The following is a 27,369-nucleotide window of genomic DNA, read 5'->3' on the forward strand; positions in this document are numbered from 1 at the left end:
CCCATACCAAGAAATTCTGTCGGTAATGCGCAAAATTACGGTAACCATTTGTTCAGAAGAACAAATTTTAGCACCGGTCGTGCAATAGGCTATAGCAAGGGAGGATTGCGCCAATCAGTACCTTATAACGCGTACCAACCAAATTTGTATAACCCTCTCCCCAACAGGCAAATTAATTATCGGTTTGAAAACCCAAATACTCGCCAAGGCGAGAATGCAATACAAAAATCATGAAAATTTGCTGATGAGAAATGAAAATTTTACAAGCCAACGGCAATGGCAGTCAGCGCCAGCAAACGTTACTGACACGAGACATCCACGTTACCATAATAATACATGGAGAAGACAGACAGAAGTAAATCATTTAAATATGCCTACAGCGCCTAATACATCTGAATATCTAAAAAAGGCACTGACACATGAAATAAGTCCTCAGGGAAACGCTTCAGGCCCCTCAGTAATATGAGTTGGACCCAGGGGGTGCCAGGAATATTAAATAGGTCCAAGACAATATTAGTGCCTTCTTCTAGTTATATTATTAACAAGTTACCTATATTTAATGATTTTTGTGTAGCAAATGTTTATTTTAAGGCTTTGATTGACTCAGGTGCAACAATTAGTATCATAAACTCTTGCGTATTCAATATGTTGCCTCTTCACATTAAACGACAGAGGAACCCTAATAATCCCAATTTAACAAGCGTGACAGGTCATAAGTTAAATGCAAAAGGGTCAATTTGCCTAAACTTAAAAAGAGACAATAGAACGTTCATGACAAACTTTGTTATAGGTGATAATTTCTCATATGAAGTTATTATATGTACAAATTTGCTAAGGTCTAATAGAATAATATTAGACGTATCCAATGAGAAGCTTGTAGACACAGCTAAGGTAGGGGAAGAAATTTCTACCTTAAAAAATCGTAAGAGAGGTTACGAAGACAACATAACAGTAAACAAAATTTTTAGTGGTATAATTTCGAAGTATTTTGATCCTCATTTCTCGCAAACACATGGCATAATTGGAAATTTGTTCAATTATCCTAAGAGATATTGCACAAATGAAGTAAATTTAAATAATAAAAGTACTGAACCTGCGAAAATAAAAATAGGAGACATGCGACAGTACAGGTCAAACGAAATTAAGAAAACGGTGGAATTGTGGAAAAACATATTAAAACCCAAAGGGATACCACAAGATGCCGCAATGGCGCAGCAAAGCGCCAGTATGAATCTAATAAACAATGATAATGAAGAGAGATATTACAAATTTGCGATAAGGAAAACAAAAGTCCCTCCAAAAACGCTGCAAAAAATTCATATAGCACAGATGACTGAGCCAGTAATTAGTAAATCAGAAACATGGTTTGCGAAACCGTCTGAAATACCCGAAAATCTATCATGCGAGGAAAGGATTATATCTAATAACAAAGGGGAAGTTTTTATTTGGGTAACCAATAACCACGAAAACGATACAATTACAATTAAAAAGGGGACGTGTTTAGTCCAAATCCAGGTTTTAACGGAAAATTATTTAAATAAATGGGAAAATTCAAAAAGAAACCTAGTTAACGGTATCAAAACTTCAAATAACGAATATCCTTTAACTAAATCCCAATTTTTAAACAAATTTAATATGGATCATATTACGGACTTGGAACTTAAGAAAAAATTATGCGAATTATTATGGAATTTTAAGGATGTATTTTCTGCATCTGAAGATGACATCGGGTTAATACCATTTTAAGAATATTCAATTTTAACGACTGGTAATCCCGTAGCAAAACAGCCATATCGTGTGCCATATAAGCACAAAGAGTGGTTAAAAAATAAAATCCATGAATTAGAAAAAAACGAAATTATACGCCCAAGTATAAGTCCGTATAGCGCACCAGTGATCTTAGTACCAAAAAAGAATTGAGATATTAGACTCGTAGTAGACTATAAAGCCCTCAACAAACAAGTAGCTAGCGATAAATTTCTTCTATCTTGAATAGATGAAATCCTTGACTCGATTTCAAGCAAAAACAAAATTTTTACTTCTTCGGACCTTACCCGAGGCTACCATCAAGTGAAAATAGCCAAAAAGAGTGTCCATGAAACTGCATTTTCTGCATCCAAATATGGTTCTTATGAATACTTGAGAGTGCCATTTGGGCTTAAAACAAGTTCAAGCGCGTTATGTAGACCCCTATTGCACCTGTTAAGAGGATTAAAGAATTCATTTTGTTGATGATATTATATGTGTGGGGGAAAACAATGAACAACACTTAGCAACGTTAGCGAAGGAGTTCGAGAAGTTCAGACAAGGCTATTTAAAATGCCGGCCTGAGAAAGTTAATTTATTTCAACCTAAAATTAAATTTTTAGGAGTAGTAGTAACCCAGGGAGAGATATCCCCAGACCCTGATAAAATAAAATGTGTTGAAAACCTCAAGCCCCCCAGAACTATGAAAGAATTAAGGGGAATTTTAGGACTCACTGGCTACTTTAGAAAATTCATACGCAATTATGCCCAAATTGCGAAACCCCTCACGGAACTAACCAAAGAAAACTCCCATAATGTTACCTGGTCCCAGGAAGCTCAAACTTCCCTAGACCGACTCAAAAAGGCGCTCACTTCTGAACCAATTTTGTCACTCCCTGATTTCGAAAATGGAAAAATGCTAGCTCAAAGGGCATAGGCGCTATCCTTTCGCAAATAATCCCAGTAGAAAACCCTAACCCTCTACAGGGAACACCCAAACAAATAGAAAAAGTTATACGCTACTCAAGCAAAACTTTATCGAAAGGTAAAAGTAGTTATTCCGCCAAGAGCTTCGGATTATTATCCATTATCTACCACTTTGAAAACTTTAGACATTATTTAATTGGTAGAAAAATTATACTATGATCAAAACATTAAATCTTGCAGTACATGCACACATTTAAAAACCCCACGGGCATTCTAGCTAGATGGATTATGAAAATCCAAGACCTAGATTATGAATTTGAACATTTAAAGGGAAAACAAAACACAGCTTGCGACTTTTTAAGTAGATACCCAGATAATATTCCATCGGAAGCTGAAGAAAATGAAGTTCACGCCATAATTGCTAAGAGCAATCATGGATGTAAGAAAAACAAAGTCAAAGACGCAGTAAAAGAAAATAAGATTAACTATTGCCCCTTGTCTTTGGAAAATATAAAAAGAAAGCAAAAAAAGGACGAAATGTGTGTAGCACTAATTGATTATTTTGTGAATGATAAGGCGTTACCGGATAAATTCGAAATTCCTAGAAAAGAGATAGATAATTTTTACTGTGATCTTAATGACGAAATACTGTGTAGAATCGTGACTGTTGAGACAAATAGAAACCAAACCTCAATAATACCTGTGTTACCACAAAACTTGATAGAGCCTGCATTTGAATATTTTCATTCGGACACGGATGGACATTTAGGAGTTATGAAAACGCTCCATAAGTTAAAACAATATTTTTACGTACAATCTGCACTGACACAACTTAAAGAATTTGTAAGTACATGCGAAACATGTAATTTGAGAAAAATTCCCCCAGCTTATCCAAATCCTCCAATGGGAAGGATCCCGGTAGCAAGGTGCCCCTTCGATATTATCTCATTTGACCTACACGGTACAAGTTGAGGCTTACCTGTTCCTAGCAGAGGTAATACTTGTATTCTTTCGGTAATAGATCATTTTTCCGGATTTACTCTTGAAAAAGAATATAAAAATCAAGGTGCTTATGCCACAAGTAAGGCATTAGCAAAATTATTTTTTACAATTTTCAATTCCCAATAAAATTTTGAGCGACAACGGGAGCAATTTTGTTTCGAATGAAACAAAAGATTTACTGATTTTTCTCAATATAGAGAAAATGGCGACAGTACCGTACCATCCACAAGTCAAGGAAAAAATTGAAAACAGGCATAAAATATTTTAGAATGTTCTAAATATTTATACGATAGACAAAAGGAGCGACTGGGATAAAATCTTACCTTTCTTCACTAACGTAATCAACACGGCTTATTCCGAAGCAACAAAATAAAATCAATTTTATTTACTTTTTAGTTGATATTTTAAAAACCCTTACTATTAGATTATTTAGTCTCAGTAGTTTTATAACGACTGAAAAGATTATACACAAGAATTAATAAATAGGATGAGGAAAACTTATAAAATAGGTAGGCAAGAGCTGTAAAAATGTAAAATAAACCCAGAGCTAAGAAACCAACCCAAAGTTAAGGGGAACATAGATTTCAATTTGGGAGACTTAGTTTACCTAAAGAACAAGTCAAAAATGGAAGGAAAAAAACTCTCCAGCAAATATTCTGAACTTTACAGAATAGTCAAAAAGTATGATAATGAATATACCTTTAAAATTGAAAACCCCGATAGTGGAAGAACTTACAAGGCGCATGTTAGCCGAATAAAAAGAGCCAAATTTCCAGAGATGGGTATCACAGCCCTCCTCTACTGATTCGTCAGATTCGGAAAATGAGCCCCCTAAATCAAGATTGGCAGAGCTAAAACCTTTTAATTTCAAGCAAGACTATTTTGAGAATGACAGTGACCAGGAAAACTTTGAAGAATTTTTAGCTATGGAAAACCTAGTTATTCCAGAGAAAAAATCCCTAACACCAGTAAGAATAAGAACGCCAAAAAGCCCAAAAAGTTATTCACCGGCGAGTGCAGGAGATTTAGATTATACAATATCTCCAAAAACCCAATTCTTCCCCGATAGAATTTCGACCCCATGTCCACCCAAAAGATTTCCAGACGATATGGTTTCCCCTGCAACACCGATTGAAAGGCCCCTGTCTTTACAGGAAGAATTAAACAGAGCTGTAGAAACCCCCGGCATTATTGTAAAGAAAACTCCTCTCAAAGATTTATTTAAAACAAACCTGCGAGAAGCTATGGATTTAATTAATTTCCCCATAAAAAAGAGTCAAAGTACACTGCCCAAGAATAAAACTCCCAAGGATGACCAGCAAGGTCAACATCATGATATAACTGTGTCCAAGGTCAAACCTAAAAAGTAGACTTCGTGGAGGGAAACCTTTGTACAAAGAATGTCCCATCCCCCTGAAGACATGGCATTCAAACAATTGAGGAACCCCGCAAAAACTATTTATTCCTCCCAAAGCTCTCAAGAATCTTTCAAATCCCCCGATTTGAGAACCCAAGGCAAATACTTAGAGAATAAACCTTCTACTTCCAGAGGAGTGGAAACTTACGAAGGAAGGGCAGGTGACACCTCAAAAAGTGCCACCTCTAAAAGTTCTAATCCGGATTCGTCGGAAACTAGTTCCGAAGAGTCTGAAGGCGAATCAGACCAAATAGTAGCTAAAGAAATGCCGGCCTCAGCAGCCGCACACGGGAAACAAACGAAATTGAAAATGCAAGAATTTTTTAAAAAACAATACAAAAAGTTTGACCTTATTTTGCTACACAAAACGAAAAATAAAAAACTACAAGAAACCGCGCAGAAAATAACGACACAGTCAGGCAGACCGGTTGAAAAACCTAACAGATGGAAACATTCATAACCAACGTAATTGCAAATTTAAAAGATAATAAATTTAACACCATAATAAATTCAACAGCGTGCAAGTAAAGTTAACCAAGTCAATATTAATGAAAAAAAAAAAAATAATACAAGTGATCTCAAAACATTGGTGATCAGAGAGAAAGGTGGGAATAGAAAATAACCAAAGGTAGGAAGCGCGTGGTCGACTGAGAACGACAAGTGGTGTTGGACCACATCTTGTGGGAAGCCTGGGGAGGAACTCAAGGCCCATGTTTGTTTTTTGTAAATTTTTTAAACGACCGTAGGAAGGGATATTTCTCAGTCCTTCAAATGTAAGAAACTAGTATTTTTATGCCAATCAGGGCCAGTCAAAGCAATACTTAAAGGTTGAATAGAAACTTCAGTGAGCTAAATTTTCGTTTTTGGATCTGAATGCTTTGAAAGAGAAACAGAGAGTTTACTTTCTTATAGCTCCGAGGCGAAAAAAAAAGAAAAGCTTTTTAATTTCATTATATTATATCTATGACGTATACTGTCCTACAGCTCTGGGTTAAACATTACTTCCAAAGAGAAACAGAGACATTAATGTCTTTAGCTCCTTAACAAAAAATTTAATTTCATTAGTTTATATTTATGACGTATACAATAACAAAGAGGTCACTGTTCTATAGTTCCATGACAAAAATATTCTTTAATTTCATTGGTTTATCTATGAAATATATTGTTCTCTAGTTTTAGTGATATATTTTCGCAAGTAAGTCACATTATATCTTACTTATACTGACTCAGGTCTCCCTCGGATTTTCTATGAAAAATCGACCCATGTCCTAACCAGGTGGATATTATCAAAAAAAAAAATCCGATCCGAACTTTATCTATAGTTGGCTATCGGTACGTTTATATGTAGAATTTCACGGTGAATGTGGAATTAAATCTCAATAATAATATGTAAAATTTTAAAACCATTTGAACAGTTAAGATACATGAATTGAAACCCTGTGTATGTCCAATGGCGACTAAGTAAAACCCACAAGGAATTCCCCATTAATGTGAAGGTGTTTTTCGCTTAACAAATTCAAATAAAACTTTAATATCATATTTATTTATTTAGTGCTGAAGAGTTTGCTCAAACAATAGCCTTCTAAAAAGATATTGATGTCAGTTCTTCATTACGCTTATATTCTTTGCCAAGCATCAACTGGAATATACGTGGACAAGCTTGGAACCCAGTATCTAAATACCTTATTCGAAAAATGTATATGAGACACCAATGTTGACTTGTAATTACGGAAAAATCCTGAGACTAAGAACCTCTGCATTTCAGCCGTTATACCTGGAATCCCATGAAAACGTCTGAGCCAAGAAATAGGGAAGACATTGGAAAACGAGTGGATATAGAGGTCTCCATTCATCCATGTTATGTCTCGTTCCCTCATTGTAGTATCGTTTACGTAAAACCGTGTGGTTACGATGCTGCACATGCGTTTCTTAAACAGCACTGACGTGCGTGAACAATGCAGGCATGAAATAAGTTGTAAAGTTAGACTTCAAAAAATTAACCATGTAGCATAAACTCTGTTTAAATGATTATTTTAGATCTAATGTAAAATTAACTAAGTGTTAAAAGAAGTTAAAATAAAATGTATGTAGTAGTGTATATTAGAAAGTATAATAAGAGACCATACTTAAAGTTGAAGAATTAATATTTTATAAGAAACATCTATGTATTGAACTTCCCAATGGGAACAATTATAACCCAATTAATGCCGTGAATTATTGCATGTGTATTTACTTTAAAGAACGTGTGATTCTGCCTCGCTATTTTTATTACAGGAAGTAAATGGCAAATTGGTTATTGAGCATTACAATGAGCTGCCCAGTACAGCTACGACCCAGTAGCATCTATTTTCATCATATCTCAACCAACGAAGAGTACTCACCATAACTCCAGGCAACTTTCATCCCAATTTCGTCTACGAGAACAACAGTTACCCTTGATCGTTGTTTCTTCGACTATGAACCATATTACGTATCAGGTAACACTATATTTGAACCTCAGTATCAAGTGCTTTAACGAACTATATAATCACATAAACGCTGAGAAACCCATCGGTCAGTACAAGATATAAATACGAAGATATCGCTGTTGATACTCACTATGGACCCCAGAATAATTTGACAGTATAGTGATGATATTTGAAGCTAAACGATATTTAACGATATTTGAAGTTAAATAATATTTAAATTTGAAGATATTTGAAGCTGAAGTTAGAGACAATTTGGAGTTTAATTCTAAGAACCCCATCGATCAGCACACGATAAACGATATTTTAAGTTAAATGATACTTAAAGACATTTGAAGATATTTGATGCTGAAGTTAGAGACAATTTGAAGTTTAATTCTGAGAACCCCATCGATCAGCACACGATAAACGATATTTGAAGTTAAATAATATTTGAAGATGTTTGAAGTTGAATTTAAAGACAATATATTAAAAGAGTCACTATAGTATGACGACAACCCGTTTCAAAGGGCACAAATGAACAATTTTACGCGAGAATACATCCTTTATGTGCCTCAAAAATCCTAAAAATGATACGCTGAGAAGAAAAACACCAACACCTGTAGTGGGAAGAATCATTTCCCAGTTAACTATTAGAACGATATTTAATGGTCATTTCCAAGTTGAATATAAGGGAAAACTTACCGTGTAAAGACACCTCGACTTGAACTGTTCCATGAAGAAACCATAGCGTACATGCTTCAAAATTTTTGACAAGACAAAAAGAGTGAAGGACAATTATTTAAAACAGAAGGGTGTAGCACACTAAGGACACGAAAGGTGATGAATAGATGTGAAGATACATGTGTTACTTCCTAATAACTTTGACAATTCAAAAATCCCAATAGTGAAAGTGTTTTAATGTTATCAGTGAATATGATGAACCCAATATTGTATGTTATAAATCATTAATGTATGTACCACAAGTAGAATTAGGTGTAATATTATCATGTTATTCATTTAACGTAGTGTAGATAGTATGTAGTACGTCATATAGACAGCAAAATAAAAAAAAAACTAATGTAAAAGTAGAATAGCCCCAACTTTGTTGGAAATGTAAAAGTAACCAGGGCTAGATATAGAAAAAAAAATCCTTAGTATAGTAGCTAACCTAGAACCATAAATAATCTTAGTCCTGTAGATGAATTTTAGATAGTGATGTAGAATAAAATAAGAAATATAATTGAAAAATTTTAAGCACTCCTAATGAGCAGTTACTAATGACGGGACGTCATTAATTGATGGGAAGGGTGATGTGTACCAGGAGTAAAAGGCGATATATTTAAAATACAAGATTCTTTCCTTCTAAAGATGATTCGGGCAGAAATTAAACGTCCCCTACTTGAGCTCAAATACCGCTTCCAAGAGTCTAAAATTTTAATCAGCAAAAAAATAAATTAAATTCTAGCTTCCGTCGCACCATGACGCTATTTGTTCGAATTTCGATAAGACAATTGTAGCAAAAAAAATGCTATTGACAACATTTAAAAGGAATACGAAATTGCAAAAAAACCGTGTAAATTCTAGAATCATCAAAAACATTTAGCAACTATTCTAGAACGTGGAATCGCGTCCGGGGGGCCTTTGAGCCCATGGCGAGCAGTCCTTACAGCGCAGGACGAAAGAACTGTGGTTGGAAGTGGGGTCGATGTGTTTTTAATTAGAATAGTAAGTTTGACTTGAGAAGATCCATTGAGATAGTTGTATTAACTCTTTCATCTCGGTCACCATTATTGTCATTGAAGTGACCCGTTGCTGTACAACTAAGCATGTAAGTTCAATAAATATATTGTCTTTCTTATCTGCGTTTATTTCATTTGTATGTCTGCGTCTAGTCTAATAATAGATAATTAGTTCGTAAGTCTCCAAGGTAAATGATCCCAAAGGAATCTGAACTCCAGATAGCCCGAGAAGAAGAGGCCACGTTTTTTCATCCCTGCAAACACCGAAAGTTGTCATCGCCACAGCTTAGAAGAATGTTTCTAACCCCTGCTAGCCTATAAGAATTCGTATCTCTTAAATCAGATCTAATTGTGCCATGGAAACAAAGCTTTGAGACGTCAAAACTTATAGTCTAATAATCCTCAATTACTCCTAAAACATTACATAACACTTTGCCCATTATTTATATATAGTATTGGTTATTGGGAAGTATACAGACGTTTTCAGGAGGGATTTATTCTGGGTGGGGGTCGTCGGAGAAGGTTATGACGAGGGAGGGTCTTTCCATAGAGGATTTTTCCTTGGGGGAAGGGACATTTCTATGAAGGGGCGCCGGATTTCCCAGCATTATTTAAAAAACGATCAGAAATTAAATAAAAAAAAAGGTTTTTCAACTGAAAGTAAGGAGCAACATTAAAACTTAAAACGAACAGAAATTATTACGGATATGGGGGGGTTCGCCCCCTAGTCAATACCTCGCTCTTCAGCCTAAAGTTTTTTTTGTACTTTCAAAAGAGCTATCTATTCTAATTAACCGGCCTTTGTGATTCAGGGGTGTGTGATTCGAACAAAATTCGAACTTTAGCGTAAAGATCGAGGTAATGACTAGGGGGCAATCTCCCTAATATACGTAATAAAAACATACGAAGAAAGAAGTTCGTTACGTAAGTTAATTTGTAAGTTACGTCAGAACAAAATTTCGAGTAAACCTGGAAAAAAAACAAAAACAAATTAATTTATTAATTAACCTTTTAAATTAATTAAAAGGCATTCATAATAGTTCTTCTACAAAAAAAGCCAAATATCGCATCCTTGTAGATAGGCACTTAAAACCTCTGGATACGTTGTACTTAGATGTACGATTTTCATCAAGGTCACTCGTCCACTGGCGGGTTTTTGTCCCTTTTTCGAAAATCTCCCAAATTTTTTCAGGCTCGTAGTCTTTACTGGGCATCTTTAAATTTAATGAACTTCACATATTTAGAGATTCCACGAAAATCTGATTCTTTTGATGCATATATTATTATCAAAAGTCCTTTTCTCGAGTTTCGGTCATTATTAGCTCGAGTCGCCCCTTACTAACTGTTCGTTGCCAGCAAGGTATAAACACATACTGAACAAGTACTGACAAAACCTATCCTCTCCACACAAAAAAAAGTGACCCTTTGTCCGCGTCTCCGGAGACGATTCCATACCTATGCGAACCTGGCGAGTAAATCACGAGTTCCGTAGGTGATTATACTTGTTCCGTAAAAGTTGTATTAAATTTAATTTATTGGCTCGGAGCGATTAAGTAGTACAACATTTTCCCTCTAGAGGCGCTGAGGTACGCGGGGTCACTTTTGGAGAGTTTTGACTGTACTTGTTCAGTAGATGATTATACTTTGGTTGCCAGCAATGTTTCAATAAACATTTTTGAACCTTACGATCTTACTATTGGGTCTTTTAATCGTTTTATAAATGAAAAGAAATGAAAATATAAAAAAAGCAAGTATGATATTTCGAATAAGACAAAGGAAAATAACAAAAAATTTTTCCCTCATAATAATAAAATTCTGAATATTTCAGCTTCACCTCCGGAAATCTTTATCAACAAAATAAACAAAACAAACTAATATTAAACCAAAAATATAGAGAAAAAGAAACAAACACACAAATGATAAAAAACATGATATCTTAAAAATGTCCACTTTTATAATATTCACCATGCAATATCAACAAATCAAGCGACAGTAGGACAAACTAGGTTGTCTCTCTGGTATATTATAGTATATTTGAAAAAAAAACGCAAGGCCATGCCAACAAAAAACATAAAATAAAAACATACTAATGCAATTAACAACATACGAATACAATTAAAGGATTCAATTTAAACTTTTAATCAAAACGATTAAAGTACAGCAAACCATTCAAAAACACTAATACAAACAATCATACAAGGTCATTATATAACAGCTTCACGATGGGTTATGTCCACACGAATAAACCGTCGCCGACTCTCAATGCTAATAAACACCCATTTCCCAACAATTTTTCCACCCTAGGCTCATCTCCCTCATCCATTCAAAAAATTTCTTTTCTCAAGACCCTTAACCCTTCACACTTCCCCAGAAAATGTAATAAATCTCCTCGCACTCTTCATACATTGGACAGCTGTAAAGACCGTTCTCATTTTAGTTTTATCCAAATATCTTCTTCTTCCCGAAATGGCAGAAAATTACCTCTAAAAGAAATTACCCACTTAATATCCTCCCTAGATAGTCCAGCTCCGAAATGATAGTTCAGACAGCCTACCTATATCACAATACAATTAAGCAACAGCCGGGATATAGTTGGTTGTTCGTCTGATAATGAAATTTGTTTTTCCCTTTCTTTATATGTTTTGTTTAATTTAAATTACTATTTTTCTTTGATTAAGGCTTCCAAACGTGAAGCCAAAATACTCGGACCTTTATTATTCTTATTAAAAAAAAAACTTTTTTATTATTGGAAATATTATACCCGTTTTTCCATATTTTCATTTCGATTTGTAAATGAAAGGGCAGTGTGATTTAAGAAATTAATGATTGTTTTATAGAATTAACTTAGGAAAACATTTTCCAAAAAGAAACGAAGTAAAGTAAAGAGACGCACTAAAACCTAAAACGTACAAAACTTAATATGTTATATATTTAATAATTTTAATTATAACTAATTTTAACTATAATTATTTTAACTTTAACTATTTTAATAATTTATACATATTAATAATTTATCATAAATTAACAATAAAATTAAATTTTTTTTTGCAGAAAATTATCCCTCTGATTCTATTTCATTCAAATATACAGAGAACTGATGCCCATTTAAAGCTTTTAAAATAAACATCGGGAATTTTTTTTTGAGAAAAATTCGTTTGTTGAAGCAATATTTGACTTCATTATTCATTTTGAATTATGTTCGTTAAGATTCATCGATTGATCCATATGAATATCTGCTATCTTCATACCAGATTACATACAATACAACTATAATGATAATAATGATTCCTTGGAGTCTCAGCAATTTTTCGACATAATAATGACAAAGAAGATTCTTTTTTTCCAGCCCAGTGCAAAAGACAATATAGCCATTAGAGCTTTTAAGGGGGGGGGGGGGAAGGGCATACTTGTGTTGGTAATAATTTCGGTTTATTTTAAGTTTGACTTCATTATTTGCTTTATATTCTGTTTGTTTAAGATTCATCTATTCATCCATATCAATATCTGCTATTTTCATGTTTGATCGGTTTATTAATTTAAAATATGTTCATTTTAGTTTTCGTGTCTTCATTCATAGTAATTTCTGTTCGTTTCAAGCTTTTTTTTTCATTAGCATAGTTTTATGACGCTATCAGTATCTGTTTGTAGATACTGTATAGCATATACATATATACTATACAGTATAGTATATAGTAACCGATACTGTATCAGTATCTGTTTGAGCTTTATGTTTGATGTGATTATTGTTTTAATTTATGTTCGTTTTAGAATTCCTTTACTCATTCAAAGTTATTTCTGTTCGTTCTAATCTCGAATTATCATATGATTTTATTTTTTGCACCTTTTACGCCCTTAATATGGCTCTTTAGCTTATGCTGAGACCTCCCTTCCTCCCCGCCATCCTACCGCCACCTCACCTCTTCCACCTCACCTCCCTTCCACTGTCCTTGGTACTTCAAAATAGATTAAAGTCGACGAAATGACGTAAACCTCAAACAATGAACCTCAAAAACAAAAAAAAGCCACCTCCACGCTTGGACTTTGGCTGCGAGTAGCTATGCGAAGCAGTATCCCGTGGCAGTGTTAGGGGCACGTGCCCCCTAAAAGATCAAAAGTTACACTAACTATAGGGGTAGAAGGACACAAAGTAGCAATGGATGAGCCCAGATTTCGTCCCCCCCCCCTCAAACATAAATTCTATATCCACCCCGACCAAGCAGCATCCCCGTGGCCCTGATTTTCTTTTTTTAAGTTGCTTTTTTGAAAAAGAGCATTACACTCTATTTTAATTAAGTTACAATTAAACAATTTTCCATTTGCAAAATTATCACGGCCATGCAATTTTTTATGAGCAATAAAACCAAACTGCTCACGGTTTGAATGCCAATTTTTATTTTTAAAATAAATTTATGTAAGCTTTTATATGTCCTATTTTGAAAAACTGCATTACCTTCAAAATTATTTTTAATTGATTATTTCATATTTGGCTTGATTTTAAACTGCTAGGTGACTAATATAAATCCCGAATACAAGTAACCTAAGAGGAAAATGAATATCTGTTAATTTTTACAAAGAAGCTAAATAAATTTATTTTCCTCTTAACAAAAATGCATTAAATTCATTTATAGAAGAGCTACATAATAATGATGATCAAATACTAGAGCTATTTAAAACAAAACGAAAATACAAAAATGCTAAAAAAAAAAAGATTTGGCAAATTCCCATTTTCGGCGATACGTTTTATATTTTGCAACGAGATTCAAAAGACAACCAAGACCGAAAAGACCAAAGAAAATATTTCATCCCCTTCCCCTAAATATGAAATCTAAACCCTCTTCCTCCGAAGAACTTTCCTAAATGTTTCAACTCGGGCATACTTACCAACAACCCAACTATATGCCATTACATCTTTTAATGAAACCTAATGACTGTATGTAATCTCTGTAACGAAAAATTACTCTCTTGCCTCCAGACTTCTGGTAGTACGAAGAAAAAATGTGTACTCCCTTATGAGCATCCGAAAATCTAATAGCTCTGGTCGTAACCTCCACTGGAATACTTGCTTCATTTAGTCGTTGCAAAAAATTACGTGATTGTTTTCAGATATCTTAGTTCTTGGTAATTGTTATTAACATCTTGGTAACAAAATGACTGAAATTTCTCGCAAGGAGTTTAAAAAGGATCACTTGTGGTGGAATATTGTTCCACACGCTAACTGTTCGCCAGATAAAGCTACCTACAAGTCTCCTAACGAAGATGATAATTAATAAGTGCGAGCAAGTCTTTTTTTTATTCCTTAATTCGTAGCGCTAAGTGCTTTTAAGTCTCTGGTTTGCCGCTAGTCTTTTACGCCGCTCCATCACGGGGTTTTACATGACTGTTGAATGTTCTTTTGGAGGAGTCAACAGATAAACTTTAGGGAAAACATCCCTATAAGATCGTATCAAATCACAGTACAACGTCAAACGAAGCTGTTTTCAAGTACTCTGTTCTGGTACAAACAACGTTTTCAGAGCACCAGCACACAGTCGGAATCAATATTCAGCAGTGGCTTGGATACGAGTCTTGTAAAGTGATCAAGCTGGGTGGTAGAAGTTTTTTGTAGCAATGAGTGATCCCCAACTTTCTTCTACAGGTGGTTGCCACCCGATCGAGGTTTGTTTTCCAAGAGTGGTCAATGAAGAAGTCGAAGAAGGAGAGGAAGCCCATCGACTCTTTTTCTAGCTTCTTTTGTGGAAATGAAGCTAGTATGCATTCGTGGCACTTTCGATCGGAAGATCAGCAGCTCCTTTGTTTTCAATGCATTGCATTTGACCATCCATGCATCGGACATCTTTACAATTTCTAAAGATCCCTCTGTAGAGAGGCTTATGTCGGATCTCCGTGCTTTGGGACGGCTACGTGTCGCGTGGTATTCTTGGCATAGCGATTCAGAGGGCTTGCAAAGCTGTCCCCCATGTAATTTGAGTACACAAGGAAAAGACCAGGTCCCCAAATACTACCTTGAGTTACGCCTACCTTTATTGGATATTCGGGGAAGTGAGCCCGTCGAGAACAACAGGCAGTGTACGGTCAGAAGTTAAGCTCTTGATAACTTCTAACAGACGTCCAAGGACACCATGCCCTTTTCCTAGAGGTTCAATCCATTACTGGTACTTGGCTACTAAGGATTCAATTGTTGTTTCCAGCGAAAAGTTTCCGGCAAAATCCAAACTGGCGGTGGCCTAAATACTTATTTGACTTCAGGTTCTCATAGCGTATAATTGGGGAGACTTGTGTTAACTTTCGCAATACTGGAGAGGCTAATACACCTACGTGAGCCCACACACGCTGAAGCGCCATCCGTTTAGGCATAGGAGTGACAAAGGTGGATTTCCAGGTGTATGGAAAGGTTCCAGGGTGAAAACAGACCAAGAAAAGCATTGACAAAGTTCCAGCAAATTCGGCACTCGATCTCTCTGTCACTACGTATATAATGAATTACTATAATCACGATTGTATATAATGAATAACTCTCATCATACTGATGATAGCAGGGATTTTGTTAGAAACATAAGCATCTTGGAAAATAGGATCTAAATACCAAGCATCGTGGCCAAACCGAGCTTTTGCTTCAAGTCTTTTGTTTTGATTCAGGGTAAAAAAAAAACTTTTGCGACTGAAGTTGGTCAGATTAGATAAAACCCCCATCAACGGGCCGATGGATATATGTCTCGGTATTCTTGTTAACGACTTGCCCTCGATGTTTCTCGTCCAACCAATCTGATCTTTTTAATATTTAACTCTTTTTTTTGTAAATATTTTTGTGAACTTCATTGTAATCGTATGTGTGACTGTGAAATCCATTCTTAAAGCAACGTGAAGACAGTTTTTTTCAACCTAAGAACCTAACAACTGTCTAACAGATCAACAACTAGAGGACAGTTTTTTGTTTCTCCTGCGATAGGCCATGTGAGATGATCCCTGTTAACATATAACATAATGATGTAAAACCTATGTACGTGCGAAAGTCTACATGTATGACATCATGTACATGCGAAAGTCTACACGCGGAGTCATTCGACTAAAAAGTAAAAGTTTTAGTGCCTTTTTTAAAGTCAAAAGTGACTGGGGTGCAGCGAGTCATCGTCGTTTATTCGTCGCTGCACAGGGGTCGCTGCACAAGTTTTAGTGCCATTTTTAAAGTCGAAAGTGACTGGGGTGCAGTGAGTCATCGTCGTGTTTTAGTCGCTGCACAGGGGTCGCTGCAAAAGTTTTAGTGCCTTTTTTAAAGTCTAAAGTGACTGGGGTGCAGCGAGTCATCGTCGTTTATTCGTCGCTTCACTGGGGTCGCTGCACAAGTTTTAGTGCCTTTTTTAAAGTCGAAAGTGACTGGGGTGCAGCGAGTCATCGTCGTTTATTCGTCGCTACACGGGGGTCACTGCACAAGTTTTAGTGCCTTTTTTAAAGTCGAAAGTGACTGGAGTGCAGCGAGTCATCGTCGTTTATTCGTCGCTGCACTGGGGTCGCTACACAAGTTTTAGTGCCTTTTTTAAAGTCGAAAGTGGCTGGGGTGCAGTGAGTCATCGTCGTTTATTCGTCGCTGCACTGGGGTCGCTGCACAAGTTTTAGTGCCTTTTTGAAAGTCGAAAGTGACTGGGGTGCAGTGAGTCATCGTCGTGTATTCGTCGCTACACTGGGGTCGCGGCACCAGTTTTAGTTCCTTTTTTAAAGTCGAAAATGACTGGGGTGCAGCGAGTCATCGTCGTTTATTCGTCGCTGCACTGGGGTCGCTGCACAAGTTTTAGTGCCTTTTTTAAATTCGAAAGTGACTGGGGTGCAGTGAGTCATCGTCGTTTATTCGTCGCTGCACTGGGGTCGCTGCACAAGTTTTAGTGCCTTTTTTAAAGTCGAAAGTGACTGGGGTGCAGCGAGTCATCGTCGTTTATACTCGCTGCACTGGGGTCGTTGCACAAGTTTTAGTGCCTTTTTTAAAGTCAAAAGTGACTTGGGTGCAGCGAGTCATCGTCGGTTATTAATTTAATCTCATTTTTTGCAATCATTAAAGAAAAAACTGAGACAGTTGGAGAGTGGTAGCTTGATCGAGCATGAACACTAGAGTTAAAAGTCGTTGGTACAAGAACGAAGTAATTTCGCTTTTTTATTGTTTTTTTTTTAATTATACAATATAATGAGCCTACCGTGGAATGTCTTCAAAACTGTTATACAGCCTCAGAAAGTTTACAGCATAAGTAAACAGCCACAGACAGAGCGTTTTCGCTTTCGTGGTTAATCGATGGCTATTGTTAATCTTTTAGTTTTATCCTTTTTTTTGTTCTCTGTTTTTTTTTCGTACGTAGAGGATTTACTACATATCAGGCATTTATGGTATACCTGGCAACACAAAATGCAAAAAAAAATCTAAGAAATAGCGAACATGCCAATTTGCCATAGAAAATGCCATAGAAAAGAACCAATTGGCTGTCCGAAGTTAAAAGTACGTATATACTCATCTTACCGCTATCGGGACTTAAACATGAAAATAAAAAGAATAAAAAAGTCAAATGGTATTAGCAGGGTTGTATCCAGGATTTTTTCAGGGGGGGGGGAGGTACAAAAAAAATAAAACGCATCACAAATTTGTTTATATTCATTTTTGTTATGCTATTACGAGTCGGACAAACATTTCAGAGGGGGATTCAGACCCCCTAATCCCCCTGGTTACAGCCTTGGGTTTCGGCCAGATTGTCATAAACCAGCTTATATTAAAAATAGCAAACTTATGAATTATCAGCAAGTTAATGAATTTTACACAGAGAAAAAGTACGAATAATGAAAGCAATAATAAAAAAAATACAAAAATGTTTCTAATTTTTATCTTTATCCAATATATTAGTGTTCATGCTTATAATAGGGTCACAAAGACACATAGAGAATCAGATGTCAAATGTTAAAAAAATTATAAAAGAACATGAGTACATCAACCAGTAAATTATATTAGGAAAATATCCAAAAATTTAAATAAAGGATTGAACAGAAATCGGAGAAGGGCTGGCGCTTTTTGAAAACTACCAACTGAATATGATACCAAATCAAGGCAGTACCCAGGATTTATGTTCATGGGGGAGAGTATTTTTTGAAGGGGTTATTTTTACGAAAAAACTTCTCAAAAACCATGAAAATTTGTCTATATGCATTTTGTTACTATTTTATGAGTTAAAAATTTCAAGGGGGTTCAAACCTGGCTACCCCCTGGATTCCTGGAAACGACCGTTTAATCTAATTATAGTTTAACAATGGATTTCACTTTCATCAGCTTAATGTTGATCTTAATTTTTTTCGATTGCATTTCCTATACACCTAATATATATCAACGACACCAAAAGTACGGTGTTTCTTGGTGAAATCTTGCTGATTGTCATAGAAAAAATGAGTTTAAACGTGACAATCATACTTTGATACAGGGATGGTTTCAAACGCGATTACTACTATCAGGATTCTGCAATGTCGTAGATTCAAGTCCATGGCCGTATACAGGGGGGGGGGTACTGATTTTGAGCCCCCCCCCCCTTCGGAATTTTCGTAAGACTCGTCAAAAGTAACAAAAATGCAAACAAACAAATTGTTGATGCGTTTTGCAAAGTTCTTTTAATGACCCCCTCCAAACAAAATCCCTGGATATTCCCTTGTTCAAATCTCTTCGAGTCTTATAAGACGAATTCGTGTCCCTTTTGAAATGGGTTAGAAGATTTTTAGAAAATTACTTTCAATAGCTTCAACTCATGTCGAGCATAGCTCGATTTTGAGCACCATTTCTTGTGAAAGCACAACCGTTGACTGTAGGGTTGGCGGCCGTTGGTTTCCACCATAAACCTGATTTAGACCGCAAACTTCGAATCTCGAGTTGATAGAACAATGAAAAGTGTGTATACGTACTTTTACCCTTGGACGGCTCTACTATATACAGGACATTACCTATCAGTAGGTGAAATAATATTTTGAGGAGCATCAACTGTATCATTCATCTCACAATCACTATTCCGAAGTTCACTACGATCATTCGGTAACAAAGTTCGTCTTGGACTATCTGACTCAAAATCATCATTCAAATCTGGCCTATTACTCGACCTGCGAGTTTTAGTCATTACTAAAGGCGACGAATTTGACGTACTATTAGCTATGTCTTCACAACTCGCCAGCGGCGCTAGATAAAGTCTAACACGCCGCTGTTCTTGATTTCGCATAGCGGCAATCTCCTCAGCATCGGCGTAAATTATTGATGGATCATCAATGTTAACCATTTTGACTAAATCCTTTGTCAAATGGTTGGATTTGACTAAATCCTTTGTCAAGGATTTGACTAAATCCTTTGTCAAGGATTTGACTAAATCCTTGTCAAAACCACGAATCTATATTCCAATATTTAAACTTGTCATGTGACAAATGCACGGTCCATGATTTTATGAATGAACAATAGGGCAAAGAGAACGCAACTGTTTACCCTAAAGTGACTTTCCCAAGGATTTTTTGCAGAATCGATCAATTGAACTGGGATAAGCAAACGCGGGAACAGAGGCCATCTATGCCAATATTTAAACACTGAGCATAAGAGACAAAAATAATATGGAAATAAAATGAAATATGAAAAGGAACAACTTCGCAAGAATACATTTTACAATATTTAAAGACTGGCACGATGTTGTCAACGCGGTACAATTGTACCGTATTTGGTACAATTTGGAGGTCCAGGTACAATTCGGTACATTCGGACAAGTTTTGATACAATCATATTTTCCGGTAGATTTTGGTTTTGTTCGCTTATTTCTGGGCTGGATACTGTTCAAGGTTTAGTTTATCGATTTTTTTTTTTTTTTATTTTTTTTTATTTTTTTTACGGCAAATTTTTAACGTCCTATCCAGACGGTACAAATTGATCTCTTATGGTACAATTTTAGTCCGAAAAGTAGTACAATTTATTTCAAAGCATTGGCAACACTGGAACAAATAGGATAAGAGAAAATGTAAATAAGATAAAAATTATATACAAGACTAAATCTTAGCACATATAAAGTCTACTGGAGAATTTTTGTCCCCTTAAAAAAGAAAAAGAAAAACCCGACGAAGCCCTTCCTTTTATGGGAAGACAGTTAAACACATTCAATTTTTGTCAAAAATGTCTTTCAACAGGTGAGGACAAGCACCTCTTGCACTCTTGTCTCTCCTATAAAGCAATAGCTTTGTTTTTACCACTGTTTAACTGGGAGTATTTCTTAGTTTCGTGGGTTGCTTCTCAGGATTGAGAGGATATCAGGATCCCTGATCAATCCTGATCAGGATATTAAGATTTTGACTCCATCCCCCGTCCCTCCCAGATGGAATCTATGCATAAGCAGTATAACTACTAATTTTAAAGAGACACATATCCCATTTTTAGACAGATAAATAGAGCCGCAATATAATATTTTCACTCTAGAGACTAAAACATATTGAATCATACTATTATAAAATAATGACAGGTTTATATAAAAACAAAATTATTAGAAAATCGCGCAAGATCCTCGAGCCCCTTAACCAAGAACAGCAATGATTATGACCAAGGAAAACATTTATATTATTAAATTAGTTGTATATATATATATATATATATATATATATATATATATATATATATATATATATATATATATATATAAACTTATTTATCCGTATTTTTTTCGAAAACAGCACTTTATTTTTTCCTGAAAACTGGCTTATTACCATTTTCCGGTGGGAAAAAATAAATAACCTAGAGAAGTAATGACTCTGGGAAAATTCATTTAGGGAATTAATTTTGAAAGATGATTGCATGTGCTAAATATTTTAAAAAACATATTACAATATAATTAGATTGTCAATGGTATAGAACAATTTGTCCATATAAGTATGGGAAAAGATTTCCGAATTACAAAAAAATGAAAATAAAGCTTTTTTTTGTGACAGAATTTAAAAAGAAAAAAGTCTTTCTTTTCACCGAGCGCAACTTAGTCCCCTGGTACTAAATTAAGTGATAAGTTTAGACAAATCAAAATTATTTTTGTTGAGTAATAAACCAACGAAGATTAAACAAGATCTCTTTGTAAACCAAAATTTAAATTTTTAATGCAGCGAATACCTAGTGAATACAACAGTGCCCACCGCACGGACCTCTTCAGGGGGTCTCCGAAGCATTTCTTCGGAGAACCCCCTAGATTATAAATCCCTCCATCGATAGAGCCGTCTATATTTCGAATCTTCCTTTTTTGATATTTTCATTAAAAAAAAACCTCCCACTAAACTCTGCAAAATAGGGACTACTACGGAGTATTTGGCCCTCCCTTGGATGTTGAAAAATTTCTATTTGTGCCCTTTTTGGCATTTCCCTTGAAAAAAAATTGAAAAATGTCCAGTGGACATTGTCCGTCACGCGTCAACTCAAAAACAATCCAATCTTTCGAGCGGGACAGGAGATAACATATGAGTGGGACAGGAGAGCCCTTCATGCATCCTTAGTCCCTGAGTGGGAGGACATCTACGCCGCAGCTCATTTGCGGGATGATTGGAGGCTGTTAACGGACGCCCTGTGTGCCTCTGGAGGTACAGGAGGAGCTAAGGTCTAAGGAAGGTAAAGGCCTTTCGTCCCTTAGTTCTCCGACTATCTACCTTAGTTCTGCCCTAGGAATGACGTATGGACGGATTTTGCCCCCACACCTACATTTCCGTGAACTGACGTCGCTGTCTGGACCCTCGACTCCCCATAAATCCCAAACCTTCCCGAATTTGCCCAGACTTCTTTCCAAATTATCAGATGTTTTTTATATTATTATTATCGGGCTCCCCTCGTAAAAAAAAGCCTGCGCACGCACCTGAAGGAACAGCATTTTGTTTCCCCTTCATAGATGAAGGGAAAAAATAACACAGATCTGGTCAACTCGAAAACCTAAGAATCATTGACCTATAACAACAAACAGAGATTCCACAGAAATCTAAAGTTTATACTAACCAGATAAGTTGTTTATGTTTAGATAATGACATGACAGTGACTATCATAACACTGACCTCAGCTAAGCTTTTACAGTTCTATAGAAATAAATACCTATTAAAAGAACAATCACTGGTTAGAATACTGGACTGAAAAAAAAATAATTCACCGAAAAACAGAATAAGAAAATTAAATAAATAAAAAAAATCAACTGGAAGTAAGGAGTAACATTTAAACTTAAAACGAACAGGAAATTATTACGCATATGAGGGGGGGGGGGGGGCTGCTACCTCCTCTTCCTTCACTTTTTACGCTAAAGTCTTAAATTTCTTTAAAAATACATCTCATTCAAATTCAAAGTTCTTTGTGCTTCAGGAGTAGTTCTTAAAGAATTGGGACAACAAGTCAAATTTCTGCGTAAAGAGCGAGGGATGAGAAAGGGGCAGCCTCCTTCATATACGGAGTAATTTCAGTTCGTTTTGAGTTTTAATGTTGCTCCTTCATTTCACTTGAACTTGAACCTTCACAAAACTTGTTAAAAAAAAAAAAAACTTTGACCGTGGCGGATCATGCTACTCCTAAAGGCATAGTTGGATTTGGATTTTTCAACTATGCTGAACAAAACGGCTATCTTAAAATTTTGATCGTATGTCTTTGAGAAAAAACGGACGTGGGAGGGGACTAGTTGCCCTTGAATCCTTTTGGTCACTCAAAAAGGGCACTAGAACTCTTAATTTCCGTTTGAATGAGCCCTCTCCTGATCTTTTATGACCATTAGTTCGACAAGACCACCCTGGAAAAAAAAATATGAAACTCACGCATCCGTAATCTCTCTTCTCGCAAAAAAAAAAAAAAAAAAAAAAAAAAAAAAAAAAGTACGAAAGATATTTTCGTAAATACTATGCTGAATCTTATGGTGTGGTTTTCTTTAAGATCACTTTACATTCTGGGGGTGTTTCCCCCTTTTCGAAAACAGCATAAAAAATCTTCCCCTTTCATGTATTATTTATAATCAAATTCCTTCCTTTAGAGTTTCGGTTACTATTTGGCCAAGTCGCTCTTTAGTTAGAGTTCGTTAATACGAACTGTTTGACAATAAAAATGTAAGTTCGATTTTCAAAAAGCCCATTTTAAACGCAAATGAAAATCTGAAAACAAAATCAGATACGATATTCAGACTTTGTTGCTTGGAGCAATAAGAGAAACTTCCCAGCAAGGCCGTGTCATACGGGAGGGGGGTTACCGGGTTTGAAACCCCCCAAAATTTTTTGTCCGAATGGCAAAAACGTAAAAAAATGCATAAAAACAAATTTGGATGCGTTTGTAAAAGTTTTTTGTACCTCCCCTTAAACAAAAATCCTGGATACGCCCTTGCTTCCTAGCACCTACTATACATACAAAATAGGGAATAAATCAAATAATATATAATATATATATTCTAATATATCCTGATTCTAATTATGAATTGTAAATTTTGTCCCTATTTTGTATGTATTTTGTATATTTGTATATTTATATATATATATATATATATATATATATATATATATATATATATATATATATATATACAAATATACAAAATACAATATATATATATATATACAAATAATATATATACATACAAAATAGGGACAAAATTTACAATTCATAATTAGAATCAGGGCTGTACCCAAGATTCTTGTCCGGGGGAGAGGGGATCAAACCGGGTAACCCCCATACTGGATGCAGCCATGATCAGAATACATCTTTTTCTTAAGCTTTATTTCTAAATTCTTCAAGTTAATATTCGCTACAATTCTCAAGTATATTGTAACGTTCCCCAACTTAGTTTTGATTTCGACATTTCTGCTGTGTGAGTCTTTTTGTAAATACATTTTAAATATAAAATAATCACATTGTCTTTTAAAATAAAATGAAATAAATTATGTTGTCACAGGTAAAAAGTTGCTTAGTTACTTAGATCCAATTGACCCATTGGTAATGAAAGACCACTGATTTACCAAATTCTTCGCCGATTTCCCAAATTATTACAAAATAGTTTTGTTTAAAATTTACTAATACACTGTTTACCTTTTTACTTGTTTGAATATTATAAAGAAAACATTCTTAATATTTTCTAACCTAGTTTTATATATTTACTAAACTTGTGGCAAGCCTGTCTTATCAAGGTTGAAATATGATCCCATGTTTTAAGTTGAGTTCAGAAAATGTAAGACCGTGGTGACACTATGTTTTCCTCCCAAAATTTACACTCCTTACCATCAGCTATGCATTTGGCATTATTGTATTGAATCAGTTCTGTATGCATTTATAACCTTTTACTCGTTAAATAAATCGATACCATGGGAAATAACAATAGTAATAAAACCATACTTGTCAGTTGGGGGTTCACCATCCAGGATATTTGCTGGCCGTTCGTCGCCAATAAATTGTTTCATCTCCAAAGTCGTGCCATCTGCAAGGTATAGAGCATAAAATTATAATAGTTATTTCAAAATAACATCGTTTAAACCCTCGGCCTCAAACTAACTCAGATTCAGCGTCTCCATCTTCATCCATTCACATACCCTTGTCGTTCGATTGGAAGACGTATTTGGACATCAGGTTCGCCAATTTGGGGCTCTTCCCCCCCCCCCCCCCCAAGAAAAATAATCCGGTTAGGACCAATGAGAATATGTTTTGTTAAGCCAAAACCAAGTAGAACTAAACGAGGTTAAAAATTGTCAGTAGATCCCAGGGTTCCCGCAGATGCGATTCCATGCAAAAACTGTGGTTTTTGCGCGAACCAATAAATTTCCTGCGTTTTTTTTTACTGCATGTTTATGCGTCACAACGGTTCAGCGGCTGCGTTGAAGTATTTCTACTGAGCCGTTGAAAATCACATTCGCTATTCTGAACTGAAAATTTTTTAGAACTATAAATTGTAAGGAATTGAGAAACTAATCATGTTAATCAGAAGTTTTCCATTAATATTTGACAAAAAACAAGACGGTCCCGTTCTTTTAATTCAAAATTTTAATCCTTAGCGCATAGGAGAATATTTCCAGGGAAATGAACATACAAGAAAAGAATTATATTTTTAATTAATTACAGCTAGCCTAGGCCTATTCAAGTTAACCCTTCGAATATTGTCATTAGCTTCTAGAACTTGATTTAGCCAATTCCTATGTATTTACTGTTTAAATATCTCATAATATTTTTATTAGATAAAATATTACATTTCTTATGTTTCTCTGTTTAAATATCTCATAATATTCTTTCAAACAGTTCGTGGCAACGAACTGTAAGGTACGTGGTAACGATTACGTGGGAGGATCTTTCCATAGAGGATGTTTCCTTCGGGGAAGGAACATTTCTATGAAGGGGGCGCCGGATATCCCAGCATTTATTATGTCCCATTGATGCAATTTTTTTAACGCAAAACGGCTCACGGATAGCGGATGCAGGAAAATCGCAAAAATGTTCACATAGAAACGGTTCCCTGCAGCCGCTGAAGCGTATTATATATATAAAAAAAAAGTTTCTTCAACTGAAAGTAAGGAGTAACATTAAAACTTAAAACGAACAGAAATTATTGTGTATATGAGGGGGTTCGCCCCCCTAGTCAATACCTCGCTCTTTACGCTAAAGTTTTTTTGGGCAGGTTCAAAATAGCTATTTATTTTAGTTAAAAGACCTGTGTGATTCAGGGTTCTGTGATTCAATGCTTGAACTTTAGCATATAGAGTGAGGTATTGACGAGGGGGCAATCCCCCTCATATACGTAATAATTTCTGTTCGTTTTAAGTTTTAATGTTGCTCCTTCATTTCAGTTGAAAAAACTTTTTTTTTTTAATTTAATACTCTTCAGCGGCTGCAGTGAACCGTTTCTATGTGAACATTAGTAGAGGAGGGGGTGCTACTCCGAACGGGACTCCTTATATGGGCATAGAATACGGACGGGACTCCATATATGGGCATAGCCTCCCTAGGGAGACAGATTACGTAATGGTCTCAATGACCTCTTTTTCCATGGTCGAGTTATTTGATGTTTTTATGTGTAATAACTCCGGAACGAAGGTTGCACATGCACATTGAATTCTAACGGGAACAATGTTATTGATCTAGGACTCGAGGGGGAAGTGAATTTCCGAGAACTTGATTGCGTAATCGATTGGGAATGTCATGGTGTCCAGAAATAGTATTTGTTGTTGTTGTAAGTGCACGCTCTCAGCGAATGTTATGATCCAGAAATAGTATTTGTTGTTGTTTTGGTCATGTACATGCTCGAGGCGAATGTCATGGTGTCCAGAAATAATATTTGTTATTGTTGCTCTCGAGTCAAAATGTTATGACTTTCCTGGAAACAGTTAGATCACATGTTTCCTTCTCAGCCAATCAGCGAGTCGGATACATCCCCCTTCTCAGCCAATCAGAGGGCTTGTTTACATATTAGCGGCGGAGTGAATATAAGGAACGGGTTTTTTGCTATAGTTTTATTAGTCTGTGAATAGAATTCAAAGGAGTGAGAACAGTTTGACTTTACTCATTTGGATATATATTTGTGTGTGTTGATGGCGATGAGTGGAATGTTTACACTATTAGAAGTTGATAGTGGAGTTGATGATAATAGTACAAGAGCACCAAACATTGCGGTGGAAATCACGAAAGGATCGCGGCTTTGTCTGGAATGGGATGCAGTATATGCAAGATATGTAATATCCTTGAGCAAATTTAAAATGGAGGATCAATTATGTTTCGCCGCTAAAGTTGATATAGCGCATGTGAATAGAATTCAATGCGCTTTAAGTGCATTTGTGAAACATATTAAAGACAATAAACAGTATCGATGATTGTATATGCTTCGTATTATTGATGTTGTTGAAAATGTTCCCTTTTTTTTCTGGTTAGGGCTAACGAATCAGGGTCAGTCTAGAGTCAGAGTGAAAGGATTGAAAAATGAATAAATTTGAGAAAGAGAGAATTAGATCAAATCTAGTGTTGATGGAAAAACATTTGATTTTGGATGATGATTTTCTCGAGTTATCTCTTAAACGCAGGATATTCTCTTGTCAGGGAACACTTGACAATATAATGAGGAGTGATTCTCCCCCATTGGAATAAATGTTGAGA

At 35.6% G+C, this 27,369-nt stretch overlaps 1 protein-coding gene across 3 annotated transcripts in view; it reads right to left on the reverse strand.

Moving 5' to 3' along the window:
* Ent2 (Equilibrative nucleoside transporter 2) overlaps nt 1-27,369 on the reverse strand; it is a 196,829-nt gene that overhangs the window by 98,315 nt on the left and 71,145 nt on the right. For 2 of the 3 annotated variants that reach the window (XM_089108471.1, XM_089108470.1), the window contains exon 3: nt 24,631-24,712. In XM_089108471.1, the coding sequence (XP_088964597.1) occupies nt 24,631-24,712 (82 nt within the window). Of the gene's footprint in view, nt 1-19,232; nt 19,581-24,630; nt 24,713-27,369 lie in introns of those variants that run through there. The other variant, XM_089108469.1, reaches the window with a different exon arrangement.

Source organism: Artemia sp. Qi Xiang Cuo, chromosome 3 (genome assembly GCF_049724085.1).
Source record: "Artemia sp. Qi Xiang Cuo chromosome 3, ASM4972408v1, whole genome shotgun sequence".
NCBI lineage: Eukaryota > Metazoa > Arthropoda > Branchiopoda > Anostraca > Artemiidae > Artemia > Artemia sp. Qi Xiang Cuo.